General features: G+C 52.1%; 1 protein-coding gene across 1 annotated transcript in view; it reads right to left on the bottom strand.

Moving 5' to 3' along the window:
• The window catches only part of ARHGAP39 (Rho GTPase activating protein 39), a 62,994-nt gene that overhangs the window by 39,866 nt on the left and 3,017 nt on the right, over positions 1-20,111 (bottom strand). The window contains exon 2 of the mRNA XM_009329895.1: positions 17,725-18,156. Coding sequence (XP_009328170.1) covers positions 17,725-18,156 — 432 coding nt within the window. The remainder of the gene's footprint in view (positions 1-17,724; positions 18,157-20,111) is intronic.

The following is a 20,111-nucleotide window of genomic DNA, read 5'->3' as shown; positions in this document are numbered from 1 at the left end:
TTCATAGAATTTCATAGAATACCCCCAGGTCCTTTTCCGCCAGGCAGCTTTCCAGCCACTCTTCCCCAAGCCTGTAGCGCTGCATCTTGACAGCTGTAGGACAACCTACATCAAAATAAACCGCCACATAAGTGGTTGTACTGACAGCACCTCTCACTGTTGGGTGCAAAGAGGAAGCAAAGAGGTCCTCCTCCTCCTCCTTCACTGATTTAGTTAACATAGCACCAAAGGCCTATTATTCTGCTTTAAAGGAGCCCAACTCAACGATCGGTCAGTTCGAGTGAAAACCGAAGCAAGGCACTCAAAGAAAAACTCACCTTCACAGATGGGTTTCCTATGATGTTCCCGCCAGACTTCACCAGGGTGGGCTGAGAGCTTCAACCAACCTCAGCCAAAGGCTGCCGTCCTCCCCCGAAAAAGGGTGGAACAGGAGGGAACACGCACTCATTCCTCAGCAGCCCCTGATTGCTCACACATCTCGCCACAGCTCGCCGTTTAAATCAAGACTCACCCGGCTGCAAACTGAGCTGCAAGCACAGGTACAAGTTGCTCTTCTGCCCCGGCTGCGGGGAGACGTAGGTACCAAACCACCACCATGGGTTTCCCATGAACGTCTGCAGAAGTGCTACAAAAGCAGCATCTTAAACAGCTCCTGAACTCTGCTGGTATGGGGATAATCTAGAAAGATCAACCCAAATTAGTTTCTGAAGTGGAGGAGGGAGATGGCATTAAGGGCTTGCACAGACATGGGTCTACGGGGACTGAATCGCATGCCAGAATTCCTGATGGGTAAAATCATACCCAGAAATTTCCAGAAAGCAAAACCTGCTCTAACCGAAAGACCGACTGGTCCTGCTACCGCAGTGCTGCAATCGTGCTGCTTCGGTATTGGCAGGGGGCCCTGAGGTCTCCCCAAAAACCTTCTCTTCTCCGGGCAAAGTTAGCCCAGCTCCCTCATCTTCTCCTCACACATCATGTGCTCCAGCCCCTAACCATCCTGGTGGCTCTCTGCTGGACTCGCTCAAGTTTATCAAGTTTTTCTTGTCCTGGAGAGCCCAAAACTACACACAGCTGCCCAGCTGTGGTCTACTGAAGAATAATTACTTCCCTTGGTCTACCGGCTACGGGCACAGTGCTACAGCCCAGGATGCCACCAGTCTCCCCTGCTACCACCGTGCTCTGCTCATCTGCGTTTAGCATAGAGCTGCCCAGGACTCCTGGGTCCTCAGCAGAGCTGTTACCCAGCCAGCCGCTGCCCAGAGAAGGTTAGTCCATCCCGGCTGCTACATCTGGCCTTGCTGAGCTTCCGGAGGTTCTTGCCAGCCTGTCCTCACTCCTCCAGCCTGTCCAGGTCCCTCTGAATGTCAGCCCTGCCCTCAAGCAGAGCAGCTTGTCTGCGGACTTGATGAGGGTGACTTCTGTCTCCTCCGCAGGTTACTGATAAGGATATGGAACAGGACAGGTCCCAGGATGGGCCTGGGGAGGAGCTCCCCTTGCAGCCAACCATCAGGTTGGGTATGAACCATTAACCACCACCCTCTGAGCCTGATGATCCAGTTTTTTACCCACCTAGTAGTGTCCTTGTCTAGACTCTAATGTCCCAACTTGGACACAACGATGCCATGTGAGAATGTGTCAAAAACCCTGCTAGAGTCAAGGCAGATGCTCCCATCGTCCAGATACGTAGTCATATCATCATAGACAGCAATCGGATTGGTCAAGCATGATTCACCCTTGGTAAATCCACGTCGGCCATTCCCAACCACCTTTGCGTCATCCATCTCCACAGAAATGGCTTCCAAGAGAACCTGCTCCACGATCAAGGTAATGCTGACCAACCTTTAATTCCCTAGAGCTGTGGGCAGGTTGCTTTTCCCTTGGCTGCCACCCTTGCAGATGCCACCATACTTCCGCTAATGCCACCCTCAGCATGGCACTCCCTTGAGTAGCCTCGTCCTTCCCAACCCAATCATTTCTTGCCTACCCCCTCACTTCCCTTCTATTTAAAAAAACTGGCAAACATGGCCAAAGCCTGTGCCTCTGCATGAACCAAGCTGAAGACCGAAAGAGGCATCGGGAGACATATTTAAATCAAGATGAGCACTAGTTTGTCACAACTTGAGACAACTGGCAGGACTATACGGAGCCCATCTCTCCACAGCAGCAAGGTTGTACCATCGTCTGTACGAGAGACGCACACTACACCTTCCCCCATGTGCTCTTCCTTCCATGAAAAGGAGACAAAACCATGGTGGGGCTGGTGCAACCATAACTTTAGCAACACCCCTTTCTCTTTTCTAGGTGGACAAACAGCTGAAGCAAAATCCTTCCTCCAGACAGTGTGTTTTAAGTGCTTTCAACGTTATTTCCCTTTCCTCCAGCTTCTGTTGGGAGGCTAAACAGGACTAAGGCTCTGTACCCAAATCCCAGTCCTGTTTAAGTTGTACTAGATGATGTACTTAAGTCAATATACTTAGCCTTCCGGGCCCATTTATTTTTCCAGAAGCAACCTAACCTTCCTCTAAAATTAAAAATGGCTGCAACTCAGGTTCTGAATTTGCCCCTAGAGTCAGTTCAGCTAAAACAAACTAAGAGCCCTTCAATTCTGGATGGCAACAGTCAAGCAGGTGTTTAATGTGGTCCAACCGATGCACCAAAAATGAATTCAAATCAGTGCCGAGCATCTTCACATTCATGCGGATGATGAAATTATTGCAGATATGCCAAGACGTCCTCATGGCACGCCGTCTGCTCGGCAGAAGCTGCCCGTGCACACTTCACCCCACCACGTGCCCTTGATTCTGTGACTTCTAGGGTTTTGCCATATTTAGAGACAGCAGTACTGCTGTACAGGAGTGCTGCGTCCAGTTCTGAGGTCCTCAGCACAAGACAGACATGGACCTGTTGGAGCGGGTCCAGAGGAGGCTACAGAAAATCGTCAGAGGGCTGGAACAGCTCTGCTATGGAGGAAGGCTGGGAGAGTTGGGGTTGTTCAGCCGGGAGAAGAAAAGGCCCCGGGGAGACCTTCTTGCGGCCTTTCAATACTTAAAGGGGGCTTCTAAGAAAGATGGGGATGGACTTTTTAGCAGGGCCTGCAGTGATAGGACAAGGGGGAATGGTTTTAAGCTAAAAGAGGGTAGATTTAGGTTAGATATTAGGAAGAATTCTTTACTGTGATGGTGGTGAAACACTGGCAGAGGTTGCCCAGAGAGGTGGTGGATGCCCCATCCCTGGAAATGTTCAAGATCAGGTTGGACGGGGCTCTGAGCAACCTGACCTAGTTGAAGATGTCCCTGCCTATGGCAAGGGGGTTGGTCTAGCTGACCTTCAAAGGTCCCTTCCAACCCAAATCATTCTGTGATTCTATGATTCTATGATTTGCGTTAGACTAAGATGCAACAAAAATGCTATATGCATTATGCGAAACGCAAACAAAATGGTTATTCCTCAGTAAATGTCAATCTGAATGTTTATTCCAGAAAAAGGAGGCCTTGTAACATGTTAGTCTACTTTGAGAGACAATAAACATCGACACGGTCTTCTTACTGCAATGGGAAGAGATCTCCCCACTAACCCCAGATCTCCGTGGCTCTTCAAGGGAGCCTGAGGCTGTGGCTCAGAAATCTTGACTTTCAGATGCTGGAGCTGTTCCAGAACAACCTCATGCACTGCTCGTACCAGAACAGGCTCCAGAAAAACAAGTTGAGCTCTTGCAGCTCCAGCCCATGTTGCCTGCACCAGGCACATGATGCGGCCGCACCCTCACCATGGACATCAAGAGCTGGAGGGATGTTCACAGCCCGACAGTTACTCCTGAGCCCTGCGCTGCTCTGGCCAAGGGAATTAAGACAGCTTAATGAGGCGGGGGGGGGGAAAAATCAAATTAAAATGCCACAAGATAAGTGGCTCCAACCCCCACATCACCTGCCCAAATGCAGTTGGGACCCAGGACTCTGGGCTAATCCCCTGTTTGACTAATGGGATCTTGTATGAGCCTAATTATGCCGGAGCCAGATTCCAAAACCAGTTGCCAAATGTCTTTTGTGACAATCGCTAAGTCAGATGCCTGGGCGAGGTTTTCAATGTGCTACTGAGACACAGCAGATGCTAAAAACTCCCAACATTTGCCGTCTGGTGAGGCCGCACTGCTTCATCTCAGCACACGCGGGGCACGTGCGCTGCAGGATCCATGTGCTCCGGTACTTGCAACGCCCACGTTTCCCCGGCACGATGCTGATGCAACCCTCGGTGGGCACAAAAAAGAGCAGTGAACCTCAAAACCGCAGAAAGCATCAGGAGCAGGAGCACCAACATCAACCCTGCAGCGTGAAATGCCAGTAGCTGCTTCTGTACCGCAGTGACGTATGAGAAGGAGCAGCACATCTGGAGGTTAGGCACATCTGGAGGACCGGCACATCTGGAGCTGCCTCTCCCCCTCCCGCCTCGCTCAGAGCCGGCGGCGTTTGCAGAAGGCAGCTTTGCCTTTTTTCCCGGCGGGAGCCTTCTCCTGGCGTGGACCTTCACCCAGCTGGGGCGGAGGACACTTCAAAGGTGATTTTCCATTAATACCCTAAACTGTGGATTGCAAAGGCTCCGGCATAGACACAAGTTTGCTTCTGACAGCTTTAGCATGGGAACCTCTGGCAGAAAAGCAAACATCTAATAAATTAAAAAAAAAAAAAAAAGAATTAAGCATTTCCCCCCCCCCCAGAATAGGAAGCGGCACCATTTCACAGCAGCTCAGAGAGCAGCATTGCTTTTATTTTTAAAATGAGGGAAAGTGACTTGACTGAAATAGCACAGCTCGATGGCAAAGCCAGGAATAGACATGAAATCCCAGCGCCTAATCCTCTGTCCTAATCACTGGCCTGCAAGGCTTCATACTCTTAATTACAGCCACTGCTTCTACTAAAAGTTAAAAGACGGTTTTCTTTGCAGTTATGTAAACTGCATTTTGGGTCTGACGATCTACGTAAGCACTTGGCTGCATTAGACAAATATCTGTCTAATCCGGGGTCCTGTTCTGCAGCGGGCAGTGGAGAATTCAAGGAGAGGATATTAAAACGAAACAGGACCGAGCATTTCCTCCCCGATTTCATCTTCCACCCTGGCTTAGAGCAAGAAATGCAAGATATGAACATTTTTCTTTGAAATATTTGAGAATGGTACGAGGAAGGGGAGTTAAATCTTGAGATGCTGTTAGCTTTATATTGGAAATGCATTTTCCACTCACTGTCATCTCCGAATATCTGTGTACTTTTTCAGATGGTTCATCACCCAAGAGTTTGGCTCGCATCGTTATCGATTTGACTACAATAAGCGCGCAGGACCAGAGCACGGTGAGCAAATGCAAATTAATGAAGGAGCCCGTGACACCCGTCGAGCCCAGAAGACGGGTTTCTGAACAGTATCATGTGAAACTTCTCATCTGGTGCAAAACCCACCCAGCCAGGTGGGGTGAGACCCGGCACGGCCGGCACCCGAGTGCCTGCAGCACTGGAAAGGGGGAAAGAAAATTGAAGCCAAAAGAAGTCGAGTGAGACAGTCTCCCAGCTGGGAGAAATCAAATATCCAGACAAAATGGAGATGCTGAGAGATCACAACTGCAGAAGGGGGATGCCCTGAAAAGACGCCCGTCATGCTCCGGCTGACCAAGGGCATTGCTGCTCCCTGTTGGGCCATGCCCCATCCCTGGAAACATTCAAGGTCAGGTTGGACGGGGCTCTGAGCAACCTGACGTAGAGTTGTCCCTGCTCATGGCAGAGGGATTGGACTAGATGACCTTCAAAGGTCCCTTCCAACCCAAACCATTCTATGATTCTACGAACGTCTCTAGACCCCTGGCCAGAGGAGCCAACACCAACCACGAGACCCACCCAGAAGTCGTTCAGTACTTGAGTTTCCCGTAACAAGGTCAGCGGAAGCACCCGTGAAACCATTAAATCTTCTCTCGATACTTCAGAGAAGGAGGCAATTGTTGGCGACCTACGGTAGGTGATCACAAGAGGTCACTCACCTACAGGGGCTCAAGACCCAACATCCACATGGATACCCAGCAGCAGAAACGCAGGTTAACCCAATTCACTTCCATGATCCTCATGACCTGCTTAGAGGTGCTGTGAGAAAGGTAAATAAAGGCATGAACAGAATAGAATCTTTCAATTGGAAGGGACCTACAACAATCATCTAGTCCAACTGAGTTGCCCTTTGACCATCTATGCTCAGTAGGAGAAATCCACGGTGATGCCAAGCATCAGCAGATGAGAATCTCACTTGGCGAGCAAGAGTGATGGGCTTTTGTCATGACATGGGTGGGAATGACCCGGCCTAAGTCGATAACAGCGATAAAACAAGACAAAAAGACGTTGGAAGACAGTGAATTTGGGAGCTCGGCTTTGTGTGCAGCCTCCGTGCAACGCGCAATCTGCTTGCAGCATGTGAAAGCGATGGAGAAAGACGCACGACCTGGAAAGTGATTTGCTGCAGAGAGCTCTCGGCTTTAATTACAGCCTGAAAGCCCATTCCCACCCTGCCTCCCGTGCTGCAGATGAAGCTGCCTGTCTCCCCCCAACCCCGATGGTTCCAATTAGCATCCTCCCCAGCACCATGCCTGATGAGGTCTGTGAGACTGAGGATCTCATGAAACCAGCAGAAGAGTATGAAGCCGGGAGGGGGCTGTGTGGTAATCATTAAACCAAAAACCTTCAGAGCAACTCAACTGTGATGGATTCAGCTGTTTGAAATGGGCTGCCTGAAGGCTGTTGGGTGGAAAAAGGAGTTTGAGCCACAGCCCTGCTCACCTGGATGCTGGACTATCCCATGTCCTGAGGACATGAACCTTTTTATTGTGCAAGGCGTGTTCAACAGAAGGTGAAAACGGGAAGCGAGAGGAGAGCCAAGCAAACATGCGCTGCACCTATTAGCAAAACCGTATTGACCTTCTTCTGCGCTCCGTCGTGGATGCCAAAGCAACAGCAGTTTGGAGCAGGTCTATGTGAAAGCCCTTGAGGTGGCCCTGGAAGCCCACGCCGTGGTCTGGTGGTGCACCCCTGGCAGCAGGTCAAGGCTGTGGTCAAAGCGTCATCGGTTAACGGTCACCACCTCGGATCTCGCTGGGTTCGTTCGATAAGGTGGAATCTCACGTCTGCTGAAAAATAACCCAGTGACCTCCTCTGCAAGGCTTATGGGGGAGGAGGGAAGAAACGACCATGGCGAGGGAAACAGTGGGGATGTGGCTGTTCCGCTCCAGGCAGCAAATAAAGAAGAGGGAAAAAAAATCTCCATTTCAAGAATACCTACAATTTCCTCAAACGTTCCCTTCCCCAGGCTGGCAGCATCCCTGTAGCAGCGAGCGGGACTCCTCTGAGCCTGCTCCGAGGGCAGGCAGAGCCCGTGCCGGAGCTCCCGGCCACCAGAGCCAGGGGGGACCTCGGTCCCCTGACCTCCTGCTCTGCCCGCTGGCTGTACGCACCAGCGCTCGCTCTCTCAAAACACCCCACGGATAAAACAGCAGGAAGAAAAGGATTTGGAGTGGTATGTTGTGCCCTGGGTATCAGATGATGTCCCTGCAGGGCTGGGGACTGGCAGGGTAGAGGGCTTCTGGACCATCTTCTTCGCCTTTTGGCGATGGGAGGGACGATGCAGCTATTTAGGGCTGATCTAGCTCAGTGTAACGCAGGCTATCTGATGCGGTAACAGCAGCCGGGGAACAGACTCCAGGCTTCAGCAAATTCCTCCTATTTTTTTGTTCCTGTAATGGAGCGAAAACTTCCTCGAATCATCAAATCATCGAATGGTTTGGGTTGGAAGGGACCTTCAAAGATCACCTAGTCCACCCCCCCTGCCGTGGGCAGGGACATCTTCAACTATATCAGATTGCTCAGAGCCCCGTCCAACCTGACCTGGAACGTTTCCAGGGATGGGGCATCCACCACCTCTCTGGGCAGCCTGGGCCAGTGTTTCACCACCCTCACAGTAAAGAATTTCTTCCTAATATCTAACCTAAATCTACCCTCCTTCAGTTATTTACCCATTCCCCCTTGTCCTGTCACAACAGGCCCTGCTAAAAAGTCCATCCCCATCTTTCTTACAAGCCCCCTTTAAGTATTGAAAGGCCTCAAGAAGGTCTCCCCGGAGCCTTCTCTTCTCGAGGCTGAACAACCCCAACTTTCTCCACCTTCCTCCATAGCAGAGGTGTTCCAGCCCTCTGACCTTCACCCAGAAGAAGATCTTGACTCCCTTCACCCTGTGAGTCAGCCGGGAGCACGTTTCAGAAAGGAGCGGGTCGATACGGCCATCGAGAACCCAGGGCATCCTTTGGAAAACTCTTCCATGGTTAGTTATCTCAGCATTAAATATTGACCAAGCTTTATGGATTTAACCCATAAAAACATTGTTTAAGCCATGGGTGGCTCTGTTCTGACCTCGGGATATCGAGGGATACCTCGGTGTCCTGGTTTCGGCAGGGATGGAGTTGATTTCCTTCCTGGTGGCTGGTACAGTGCTGTGTTTTGGATTTAGGATGGGAACAAAATTGATAAGGCACCGATGTTTTAGTTGTTGCTAGGTAATGCTTTTACCTATTAAACTGTTTTTATCTCAACCCACGAGTTTTCTCACTTTTACCCTTCCGATTCTCTCCCCCATCCCACTGTGGGGGGAGTGAGCGAGCGGCTGTGTGGGGCTCAGTTGCCGGCTGAGGTTAAACCACGACACTCGGGCAGTACCAAGACGCCCGTTTCTAGATGAGCACACCGCGGCGAGGTAAAGGACGCCAAACGCTGTTTCAGAACAAGCCCTTCCATGGCAGGCATGCAGAGGAGAAGGCTGCGCTTGCAGAGTTCACCTCGGCCGCTTGTTTTCTAGACCTCGGGAGCGGCCGCTCAGGAAGCAGAAACGTTCAGTCCTCTGGTACCAGCAGATGGAGGAGGCAACAAGGAGCAGAGCTTATTTATTGCCGCTTTCAGAAATGCCGAAGTGGTGTTCCCAGAGTTACACGGGTTTTACACGTATCCTCCACACTCTTGCTCTGCGGGAAGCCCTCAGCACTTGGGTTCATCAGCTGGAAGGGGACAAGTGGCACCCGAGCTGCCCGCTCCAGCAGTGATGGTCACATCCCTCCTCTGTCCGAGCTGCCAATGCATCGAAATACCCCTTCTCCGACCTCAAAGCGGAACAGTTTGGCATCTCGTGGTTTTTAAGAGATGGCAACCCAGAAGAAAGCCCATCCTACAAACCCTGCCTGAACCTGCGCTGAGGCCAGGTCCACGCGAGGGCTCACAGCCTGTGGAACCACTGGCAGCTTTCTGTCCTGGGTGGAGCGCTCCTAAATCGAGGAGAACCTCTTGCTCTTGGCAGAGGGATGCAGCAGGCTTGTGCTCCCCTTCCCACCATGTAGCTGGTCTGCCGGTGTGATGTTGACCCAGCTGCAGGAGAAGAGCTCCTCAACACCCAAGCCCCGAGACGGAAAGGAACGTGCCCCATGTAGCCAGCACCTGCAGCATCCTCAGGAACTGACCTGCCACCAGGCGTGGAGATGTTATCCAGCTGGGAAAGTCCAACCTTCGGGTGAAGAAATGCTCTGAATCTCATGCATTACGCTACTGCTGGAGGCAAGATGTTGGGAAGGAAGGTCTTTGGGATCTGCTCGATGCTGCAGCCCCGCTGTACGGCTTTGTGAAGCAACCCCACGTCCTTCCTCGGTTTCTCTTCACGGCGGAGGCTTGTTTTGGAGGAGGGCTGAGGATCCCTGCAGGGACCTGGAAAATCCCCGTGCAGCAGATGCTGCAGAGACTTATGTCATTTGATCCACCTGCGCTCCAAACCCGAGCACGGCAGGTCTTCCCAATGCCTTCAGAAAAAGGATATAAATTGAGAGAACTGCAAACAAAATTGTGGTTTTGTTCACGTGAGGCACAGCGAGAGAGCTCCCCAAACACTCATAACACACATTTTCTAGGTTTGAGCCATCTTTAAAATTGCAGAGCTGCTTTTTTTGGGCTCTTGCAGTCAGAAAATGGCTGCTGCCTGCACCAGGGAGAAGAGTTTGTGTTTTAAAGCCGTGCATTTACCTGCAGCTGCTCCGCTCTGCCCCAGACACCTGACAGGACCGATTACCGTCACACCTCGACCCCAGACAGCTCTGCCACGTCCCGGGGATTGGTTTGTAAGGGAATACCCCTCAGCTATTTCAGCTCAGCTGCACTTAATCCAGGAAGATTTAAGTGCTGCATTTTGTCTTCTCCAATATCACGCCAGGCTTCAGAATCGAGGGGAGACCTGCAAGAAAAGCGCAAGTCTTGAGAAATAACTTGGGTGCAATTTCACAGCAGATGGGACTTCGGTAAAGACCCCCTGTTCTCCAGGGGTCCTGCGTGGTGGTGCAAGGAAAGCTCTCCTGATGGTCAGAGAAGGTCCACCTGCTTGTCCTTCAAGCCTCCACTTGTCACCCCTCCCTGGTGAAGCAGGGGCAGAGATGCTGCCCGCTGGCGGCACAGCCAAGTCCTCCGCGGGTGACCGCACGAGCTCCTCCGAGCAGGTCCTCTCTGCCCCGCCCCGAGGCCTTCTTCAAGGGTTTTGAGCAACGGGAAGACTCTGCCCAGACCAATAACCACAGACACTTTCAGACAGCGTAGAAAAGCCCAGTGACCTGACATAAAACCCAGCCAACGTGCGGGCTGCAGCCTGCTCAGAGATTTCACAGCTGCCATGTTATGCTTTGTAGAGAAGTTACCATTTTAAGACAAGCAAGGCAAAGTCTAGGGCAAGACAGCATAAGCAAGAAATTCCTGTTGGGAAGCGCTCTGCCTTTGCTGACCACCAAGACAAGCCTGCTGTTGAGATCCCGAAGATGAGCGGACGCCAGCTCACCGAGTCGACACAACAGAGCAGTGCTTCCTACTGCCGTCCCAGGAGCTGCACCCAGCTGCTAATTATAGCTACGTGCAAATCCCATCTCACTACAGCGGCGTAAGGCAAGTCCAGCGAGACCCAAGCGCTTGGCAACAGCGCATTCCCTGCGGATGCAGGGGCTGAGGGCATCCCCGACCTGCACGCGTGCGGTGGGATCGGCCCCAACTCGGTCCACCGCTGCGCCGAGGACATGAGGAACGGACTCGGAGCAGCCTCCACCATCTCCTACCAAACCAGATGCTCTGGTTCCTAAATCCTCCCGTCACCGCAGGGTGTGGGGCACCTCTGAGTGCAAACTCCAATGAGATCAGTTGCTCAAGACTTGCTCATTTCCCCTGACCTCCCTTTTAAGACCAGACAAGTTCAGGAGGGAAACGCTTAGCCAGAAACCTTGTTGAAATGACTGTAAGACTTCATGTTAGAATCATAGAATCATTAGGGTTGGAAAAGACCTCTAAGATCATCGAGTCCAACCGTCAACCCAACACCACCATGCCCGCTAAACCATGTCCCTAAGCGCAACATCTACACGTCTTTTAAATACCTCCAGGGATGGTGACTCAACCGCTTCCCTGGGCAGCCTGTTCCAATGTTTAACCAAACATTGGAAACTTGGAGCAGGAGGTTCCACCAGATGACCAGGTCCAGAGCTCCCTTCCAGCCTTGGCTCCTCTTGGAAACAAGACCAACCACTGGAAAAACATCTTTCTAAATTGTCCTACCAAGGAGACTTCAACCATGTCTCTGGTTGAAGGTGATTACTCGACCTGCCCCACACCGCACCGTTTTCTAGATCCATCCGCTCCCCGGCCTCAGAAATAATCCCCTTCCGTTTCCTCCTTTTGATGCAAATGAAGTATTTCCAGTCGTCATCTCCAACACACCGTGTGACGCCCAGATCCATCCTCATCTCAGGGTTGTTAGGGTTGAGGCTCAGAAACACCAACCGCCCCACACAGAGGTGACCCCGGATATTCCCCCCCCCCCCCCCCAATATTGCACGTATCGGCCCCATCTCAGGGTCCCTCCTTGGCTGCCCATGGACTGCAAGGCTCAGACGCAGCCCTGGGTGATCACTGAGAGATCAGTGGTCCCAGGAGGGATCTCCTTGAGTCCTGCAAGCGCTTGAGCAGCACCCGGCAGGCCTGGCCTTGCCAAAATCAGCCCTCTAAGGTCATCCCATCCCTGGATTGCCCCATCCCCGGAAACATTCAAGGTCAGGTTGGACGGGGCTCTGAGCAACCTGATCCGGTTGAAGATGTCCCTGCTCATGGCAGGGGGGTTGGACTAGATGGCCTTTGGATGTCCCTTCCAAACCAAACCATTCTGTGAATCTAGGATCCCTACAGCAAAGGGCTGCAGCAGTGCTCTTCATCGAGGAAGACTGAAATAAAGCAGTTTGACCCTCACCTCCCATGGCCAACGTTTATACACCCACCAGGTCAAAGCCATCACTCCGGTGGGCAGCCGGCCACGCAGCATCAGAGACGTCACTGAAAGCAAGGGCTGGAGGCGTCTTGAAAGGTCACGTAAGTTCCAGACCTGGCTCACTATCAGTCAAAATTTCACCTCCGCTCACCCAGGGCATCCATGGTGGTATACATCTTAATGCTTACAAACAAAAGATGAGGGTAAAATTAAAAAAGCTTCGTCCACAGGGTCACTGAGAGCCAGCAACTGTCTGACCTCCACCGAGTGGCTTCCTATTCATGCCTCAGGTATAAAGGGGCATGGTCCTCACTGCCTCCTTCTGCAGAAGCTTTCACGTCTTCAGGTATTTTAAGCCCCACAAGAAACGCTTGGTTTGTCTGCGCTGTAACGCTCCTTGCCTGAAGCACCTTTCCTAAGTTTTAAGGCTCAGACAGGTACGGAAACAAGTATATTGTATAGAAATACGTATTTTTTTGGCTTGTGCCTGGAAGTTGCTCGTGGTCAGAAACCAACACTAAAATGCAGAGACACCCTGAATGCTGAGAAGCTCGAGGCACGAACGCCTGAACCGGCTCTGCCCTTTGCAGCTGCTATCGCCGCAATCAAAAATCAATTTTTAATTTGCACAGCTCATGTTCGGCTTATCTGTCCTGGGCCTGAGAGCATCAGCCGCTTCTGGAGATGAAATCTCTGCATCCCTGGAAGCTTTCCCGCAGATCGGCATAAGCAAGCCCTCCTTCTTCATCTGTGCTTCGCTACAGAAATCGGACCTGGTTGAAAGCCCCTCTGGTCGTCCAGCTACAGGCCACCCCCGGGGCCGTGGAGCAAACACCCCATCACAGCATCCCTGGCAGTTGCCTCCAGCAGCGTGCGGAGCCTGCGCGCCAGCCCGTGCTTTACCCACTTCCACACCCATTCCACGTGGATTTAACCATTTAGCTGCCCGCGATACGCTAGCGCTACACCGATGTTTCGGCGGCTTCCCATCCACCCCATCCCTGCTGGAAGTGTCACATCTACCAGGCTCAACCACATCTGCCAGGCCGAACCACATCTCCCCTTTCACCCCACAGCATCTCCCCTTCCCTTGAGTCAGCTGCAGCAAAGACCATCCCATTTCTGGTGGGAATAAGGTTGTTTTTGCAGCCAGACCCTCCTCGTGGCAAGAGCTGCAAGGATGTGCGGCAGCGACAGACCACGCGGCAGCGTCCTCACCCCCTCCAAGGGTTCCTTGACGTTCGGAAATCTCTCCCTTAACGGGTCCCAGCGACCTTGAGGTCTCAGCAAAGCTTTCCAGGCTTTCCAGCATGCCCAGTCCAGATGCTCAGAGGGGAAGGTCAACGAGGGAATGTGATTTTTTCCAGCCAGGACATGAGGGTCAGGCGACTTTAGTGTGCTTCCACCGGAGCGGGATGTTTGGCTGAGCTGAAGGGACAGGGCCGTTGTGTCACCTCCAGGGATGCAGGTGGAAACTGTCCACTGAGCAGGAATATCTGCTCCCTCTAGTGGCATCTGTTTTTTAATTTTTATTTTATTTTTAAAGCTAGGAGGCCTGGTATCCGCTCCATGCCAGCACCCGGCAAGGCCAAGGCTACGAATTGCCGGGGCTGAAAGGACACGCAGCCCTCCTGCAGCCAGGAGCAAATCCACCCCGTGGCTGGCGTGCTCTCCTCCACCTGCAAAGCCAGCAGAAGGTTTCTACGGGTTAAGCCTTTCTATTTGAGAGCCCAGGTGCAGTCCTCCCTCCTCTCACCCTACCCAGCAGCTTTGCATCCCATAATACACCTGCCCAGCCCAAGCACTGGAAAAGGAGAGAGAACGTGTGGGTGGAGGACAGGAAGGATTAGTGACCTGCAGTGTCCACACTAGCTTCTGCGGTCCAGCCTGCAAGCGCCATGGGGAATGGACCTTCCCCCAGGAAGCCACTGATCCTGCGCGTGTTCCTGCAGCAAAGCCCAGGGAGATTAAAATCCACCCACTCGATCCCCGTTAACCCTTCACGCTGCTTCGGGAACAAGCTCCTGCTTCACCAACCGTCTCCTGGGCCGCATCCGAAGCAGCGGGGCCAGCAGGTCGAGGGAGGGGATTCTGCCCCTCTGCTCCACTCTGCTGAGACCCCCCTGGAGCACTGCCTCCAGCTCTGGGGTCCTCAGCACGGGAAAGACACGGACCTGTTGGAGCGGGTCCAGAGGAGGGACACGGAAATGGTCCGAGGGCTGGAACAGCTCTGCTGTGAGGACAGGCTGGGAGAGTTGGGGTTGTTCAGCCTGGAGAAGAGAAGGCTCTGGGGAGACCTTCTTGCAGCCTATCAGTACTTAAAGGGGGCTTGTAAGAAAGATGGGGACAGACTTTTTAGCAGGGCCTGTAGCGATAGGACAAGGGGGAATGGTTTTAAACTGAAGGAGGGTAGATTTAGGTTAGATATTAGGAAGAAATTCTTTACTGTGAGGGTGGTGAAACACTGGCCCAGGTTGCCCAGAGAGGTGGTGGATGCCCCATCCCTGGAAACATTCAAGGTCGGGTTGGACGGGGCTCTGAGCAACCTGATCTAGTTGAAGATGTCCCTGCCCACGGCAGGGGGGTTGGTCTAGATGACCTTCAAAGGTCCCTTCCAACCCAAACCATTCTGTGATTCTATGATTCACAAAGCTCTGGAGCGGGTGCAATGGGCTGCTACCGCCCATGGGAGCACTGAGGACCATGCCTTTCACCGACCTCCAGGTTCCTCCTGGAGCTGCCGTGAGGTCTGGAGAAGACTTAGAGATGGGGAGTTTAAAAAAAGAGAGAGAAAACAACGTTCCCATGGGCCACGGGGACCAGTTCAGCCCAAGGGCTGGGAGCACCGAGCAGCTCGTTTGCCAGCCGTGAGACGAGCTGTTGGCCGTCCCCACCAGGGAGAGGTGGAAAGTCCATCCCAGGTGCTCATTGTGTAAAAAATGGAGCTGCAGGAGTAAATACCTGAGAAAGAAACGGAGTCCCTGAGCCCAGCCTGCTGCAACATGGAGCGCTCCCCCGAGGGGAGCGTGTTGTGAAACAGCAACTGCAATCCTTGAAACAAAACCCGATGATTCTGGTCTGCACACCCCAAAACAGGCTCCAACAGTGGTCGCTCCCGTTCCTCGTGCCCAGGATGTCTTCCCCTGCGCATCCAAACTCAGGCATGGCAGATGGGATCCCTCCAAGCAAGGGCAAGTGCCGGGCACCCCTCCGGGCGTGATGCAGGCAGCACCTCATTTATTTCTCTTGATGCTTGGCATCATCTACGCAGCTTGCAAGAAGGACACATGCCGGGACAGGGCACACGCAGGAAGGCAATAAACCACCTGCAGCTCAGCAGCGTCGAGCTGGATGGAAGGAGGAGGAATTGGGCAACCCAGAGGGTGGTGGGAAGGTGAACCCGGGTGGGACGGAGGTGTAGGGCAGCGAAGCAGAGTTACAGATCTGGGCAAGGAAAGCGTTCGGCGCTGGGAGGGAGGAGATGGGAGGGAGAGGAGATCTTTGCTCACACGTGGGCCAGCCAGCACGACAACAGGGCCCTGGGAGAAAGGACAAGCGGTGCCAGCACAACTCCAAAGCCTGCCTGGAGTCCCTTGGTCTTTATCCTGAAACTCTTCAAGAAAGGCATTATTTTGCCATACCTGTGCAATGCCCAGCACAAAGGGGTGGGAGAAATAGATTTTTCCATCTCAGCTACAGTCAAAACGAAGCAAGACGTGGGGTGGGCAGGAGGGTTATGGCTCTTCCGGATGCTAGTAGTTTCGTTTGAGAAAGTATTCCCACTCCAGAGGGAATCTGTATTCCCCACAGCTGAGGAGTTAGCGTTGCCAGATGCAGCCTGCACAAGCGGTCTCCGATGGACGATGCTACTTGAGGCCACAAGCTAGAAGCAGGGGTGACAGGCAGGGTACAGCAGGCTGCTGCCTCTAGCAGGTCACAGAATCATAGAATCATCGTATGGTTTGGGTTGGAAGGGACCTCTGAAGGTCAGCTAGTCCAACCCCCCTGCAATGAGCAGGGACATCTTCAACTCGATCAGGTTGCTCAGAGCCCCGTCCAACCTGACCTTGAATGTTTCCAGGGACGGGGCATCCACCACCTCTCTGGGCAACCTGGTCCGGTGTTTCACCACCCTCAGCGCAACAAATTTCTTCCTTATACCTAGTCTGAATCTCCCCTCTTTTAGTTTAAAACCATTACCCCTTGTCCCATCGAAGGTCAGGGCTCGGTATTTTTGGGGCCGGGCAAGCAAAGACTGGCTTAAATAGCCGGCAGCGTACCCTGAACAGACCCACCCAGGCCTGGCCACCGTGGGCAGCCATGTCTGCCACCCGGCATCCTTGTAATTGAACATCAAAACTATCTACCTCTCCAAACAGCACCTGCCTTGCGAGGAAAGTTGCCATCCCCACACTCAGCGATTTTATCAGAGGACCTTCCAGAAGCTCGGGGAGATTAAGCCTACCCTCACGGGCTAGACGCGCGGAGGCAAGGCTGCGTCTGAGGTCCCACATGAAAGCACTTGCTGAGCTGGGAGTTCCTGTTCCCGTCCTGCGTGGCCATGAGATCACCCAGCCGCAGTTTCTGTGCGCCAGCTGTAAGGAAGCAGAACTAGCTGCGAGCAGAAATTGCGCTGCTGATTGCTCGCCAGTGACACCGTCCGGTTATTAACATTGCGAGAGGCATCGCTGAAGAGGATACAAATATGTTAAGTAATGAACCGCCTGATTTGCAGCTTGCAAGCCATTAAAGCATGAAACAAAGCGCACAGAGCAGCGATGCGGACGTCTCAGTATGTTGCCCATATGCAGCTGGACCTTAGAAACTGTTCACTGTTCTAACAGTGACTCACTGTTCAGTTTGAAGCTTCTCCTTTACAGGAGAAATCATCTCTGCTAGGAGCTCCGCAGACCAGTGGGACAACCCATGGTTGCAGCATGAATCGTGCTGCCTTCTTAGGGAGATCTTATCTGGGGAAATCATTTAAAACCACGCCGCTCTCTAAACCCATGTATTTCAGAGGACAAGAAATTATTTCTCTAATGTACCTTTCCGGAGGGAACATCTAAGTTGCCCCTAACAAGGAGAAACACCTTTCACAGATGCTTATACCTCTTCCTCCTATGATTGTTTTACGGAGGAGCAAACCCGCTCTCTAGGACTTGGTGCACAGAGCCATGAGCAAATCTAGCTAGAGGAGCCATCCATAAAATACCTCTACACGACAGAAATAAAGAGCTGCAGGACAAGGCCTCCGCTCTCTGCTCTTCCCCAGCGCTGGGAGACTATCAGGGTATCTGAACTTGCAATTTTATTGCACCGACCCATCACCGAGCTCAGTTGCACGCGCCTGTGACGTGCTGGCAGAGCCAGCCTTGCTTTTACCTTTCCGTTTCTTCTTTCACTACGGCATACTGGGTTGACTGGCGGCTCGATCTCTGCTCCTGCACCTTCTCGTTGCCCTCCAGCTCCTGCTCCAGGGAGGAGCTGGTGCTGCCCTCCCTGCTGACATTGCTGCTCCTCCCGGGGCTGTTCTCCGTGGAAGCCCTCGGCGACTCCGTGTTCTGCTTCAGGGTCTGCAGCTTGGCCAGAGGGATGATATCGCAGTTCTGTGGCCGGTGCCACACTGTCCTCTGCGTGGTGGCATTGTAGTAGTAGAAACGGGAAGTGTTGGGGTCGAAGAGCTCCCACCACTGGTTTTCATTCGTGCGTTTGATCCGCACCCCGGCGGGAGGGTCCCACACGCACTCCCCCGTGATGAGGTTGGCGTACATGCGCTCCCGGGTTCGAGGCTCGATGATTTCCACCCATTCCAGCCTGAAAGAGAACAGAGAGAGAGAGAGAGAGAGAGACTTCAACTAGATGATCTTTAAAGGTCCCTTCCAACCCAAACCATTCTATGATTCAATGCTTGCAGCAAGCGCTCGCAGCATCTGGGGAGGCAGGATGGAGAAGAAGAGCGGCTTGGGTGAGGACAGCAACTCTTTCTTCCTCGCCCGTTGACGCCGAGTCCCACAGCACTATTTACACTAAGTACAGTCTTTGCAAAGGGCTGCGAACCGGTCCCCGCTTTTCAGCTCCCGGGGGGAACTCGGCAAGTCTGCAAGCCAGCTAAAATACGCGCCTGGGTTACAGCACCCCAGCGTTCGCCCCAGCTCACGGCTTCCACCCCGAGCCCTCTGTGTTTTACAGTCTGAACTCTTTGGGGCACAGACCCGGCGGCTGCAGCGTGCTCGGCGTGACATCGGCAGTGAAGGGCAGGGGGGCAGGCGAGAAACAGGAGGGACAGAGCCCAGCCGGAGGCACCAACCTGGCGATGAACTTACTTCTTCTGCAAGACCACCCCGCAGCTCTGCGCTGCTGCCCAGACAACCAAACCCGGCAGCATTTGTCCATGCAAGACTTGCAGATGATGGCTTCAACCCTCTTCAGCCCAGCTGGAGCAGCGTTGCTCCCCGGCATGAACCCCGGTGTGCCGGCGCCGGGCTCCTGCGCGGCTCTGCCAACACCCCTTCCCTCCGTCTCGATTTCAACACCGGGCAAAGGCATGGAATGGAATAGCGTAGAATAGAATAGAATAGAATAGAATAGAATAGAATAGAATAGAATAGAATAGAATAGAATAGAATAGAATAGAATAGAATAGAATAGAATAGAATAGAATAGAATAGAATAGAATAGAATAGAATAGAATAGAATAGAATAGAATAGAATAGAATAGAATAGAATAGAATAGAATAGAATAGAATAGAATAGAATAGAATAGAATAGAATAGAATAGAATAGAATAGAATAGAATAGAATAGAATAGAATAGAATAGAATAGAATAGAATAGAATAGAATAGAATAGAATAGAATAGAATAGAATAGAATAGAATAGAATAGAATAGAATAGAATAGAATAGAATAGAATAGAATAGAATAGAATAGAATAGAATAGAATAGAATAGAATAGAATAGAATACTCGGTAAAGAAATGCCTCCTAATGTCCAGCCTAAACCTCCCCTGGCGCAGTTTTGAACCATTCCCACGCGTGCTGTCACTGGATCCCAGGGAGAAGAGATCAGCTACACGCCGCTCGGTGCCCTCTGTGCACCTTTATTAAACTAGGAGTCGGTCTCACGTTGGTCTCTGCATAAAGTATGGAGCTCATCACCAAAATATGGAGCAGAAAATGAGGTTTAACCTTCCTCCCACCGCCCCATCCCCTGCTGAGCTAAGGGCCAGGCACCATCAGCCCAACACGGTGACCCAGCTCACCCAGAAACACAGCAAAGGCGGGTATTGAAATCATAAAAGCAGCAAACAGAGCTTAGAAATGCAAAAGAGGATTCGAAGGAGTTGTAATCCCAAAGAACGGACGATTTAACCGATTTTTCAGATCACCCCAAACACTGCAGGTGACACCTTTGGCTAATCCGGGGGATACCCGCGGCTTACAGGCAGCCGCACCTTATTCAAATTCTTTTTTTGTGTGGGCTGAAATAAAAAGATAGAAGGGGTGTTCGTATTAACTAAAATTTCTTACTTGGAATTTGTCCTCATCTGCATTTACAAGTCTGTTAAGAAAGGTGCAGAAACAAATAAGGAAAAAGAAAAAGCCCCCAGCGTGCTAAGCGAAGCTTATGGAACTAGGTGGCATTTAAAACTGACACATTCAGTGAGTCAGACAAGTGAGGAGTCGCATCTCGCCGCCTTTTACCGGGAGCGAGTCCCCTGTGGGATTTTCAGAAATGCCCAATTTGCTCAAGCACTTGCAAAAAAAAAAGT

The sequence above is a fragment of the Pygoscelis adeliae genome, unplaced genomic scaffold, assembly GCF_000699105.1.
Source record: "Pygoscelis adeliae isolate BGI_AS28 unplaced genomic scaffold, ASM69910v1 Scaffold198, whole genome shotgun sequence".
NCBI lineage: Eukaryota > Metazoa > Chordata > Aves > Sphenisciformes > Spheniscidae > Pygoscelis > Pygoscelis adeliae.
This window is presented reverse-complemented; position numbering and strand designations above follow the sequence as displayed.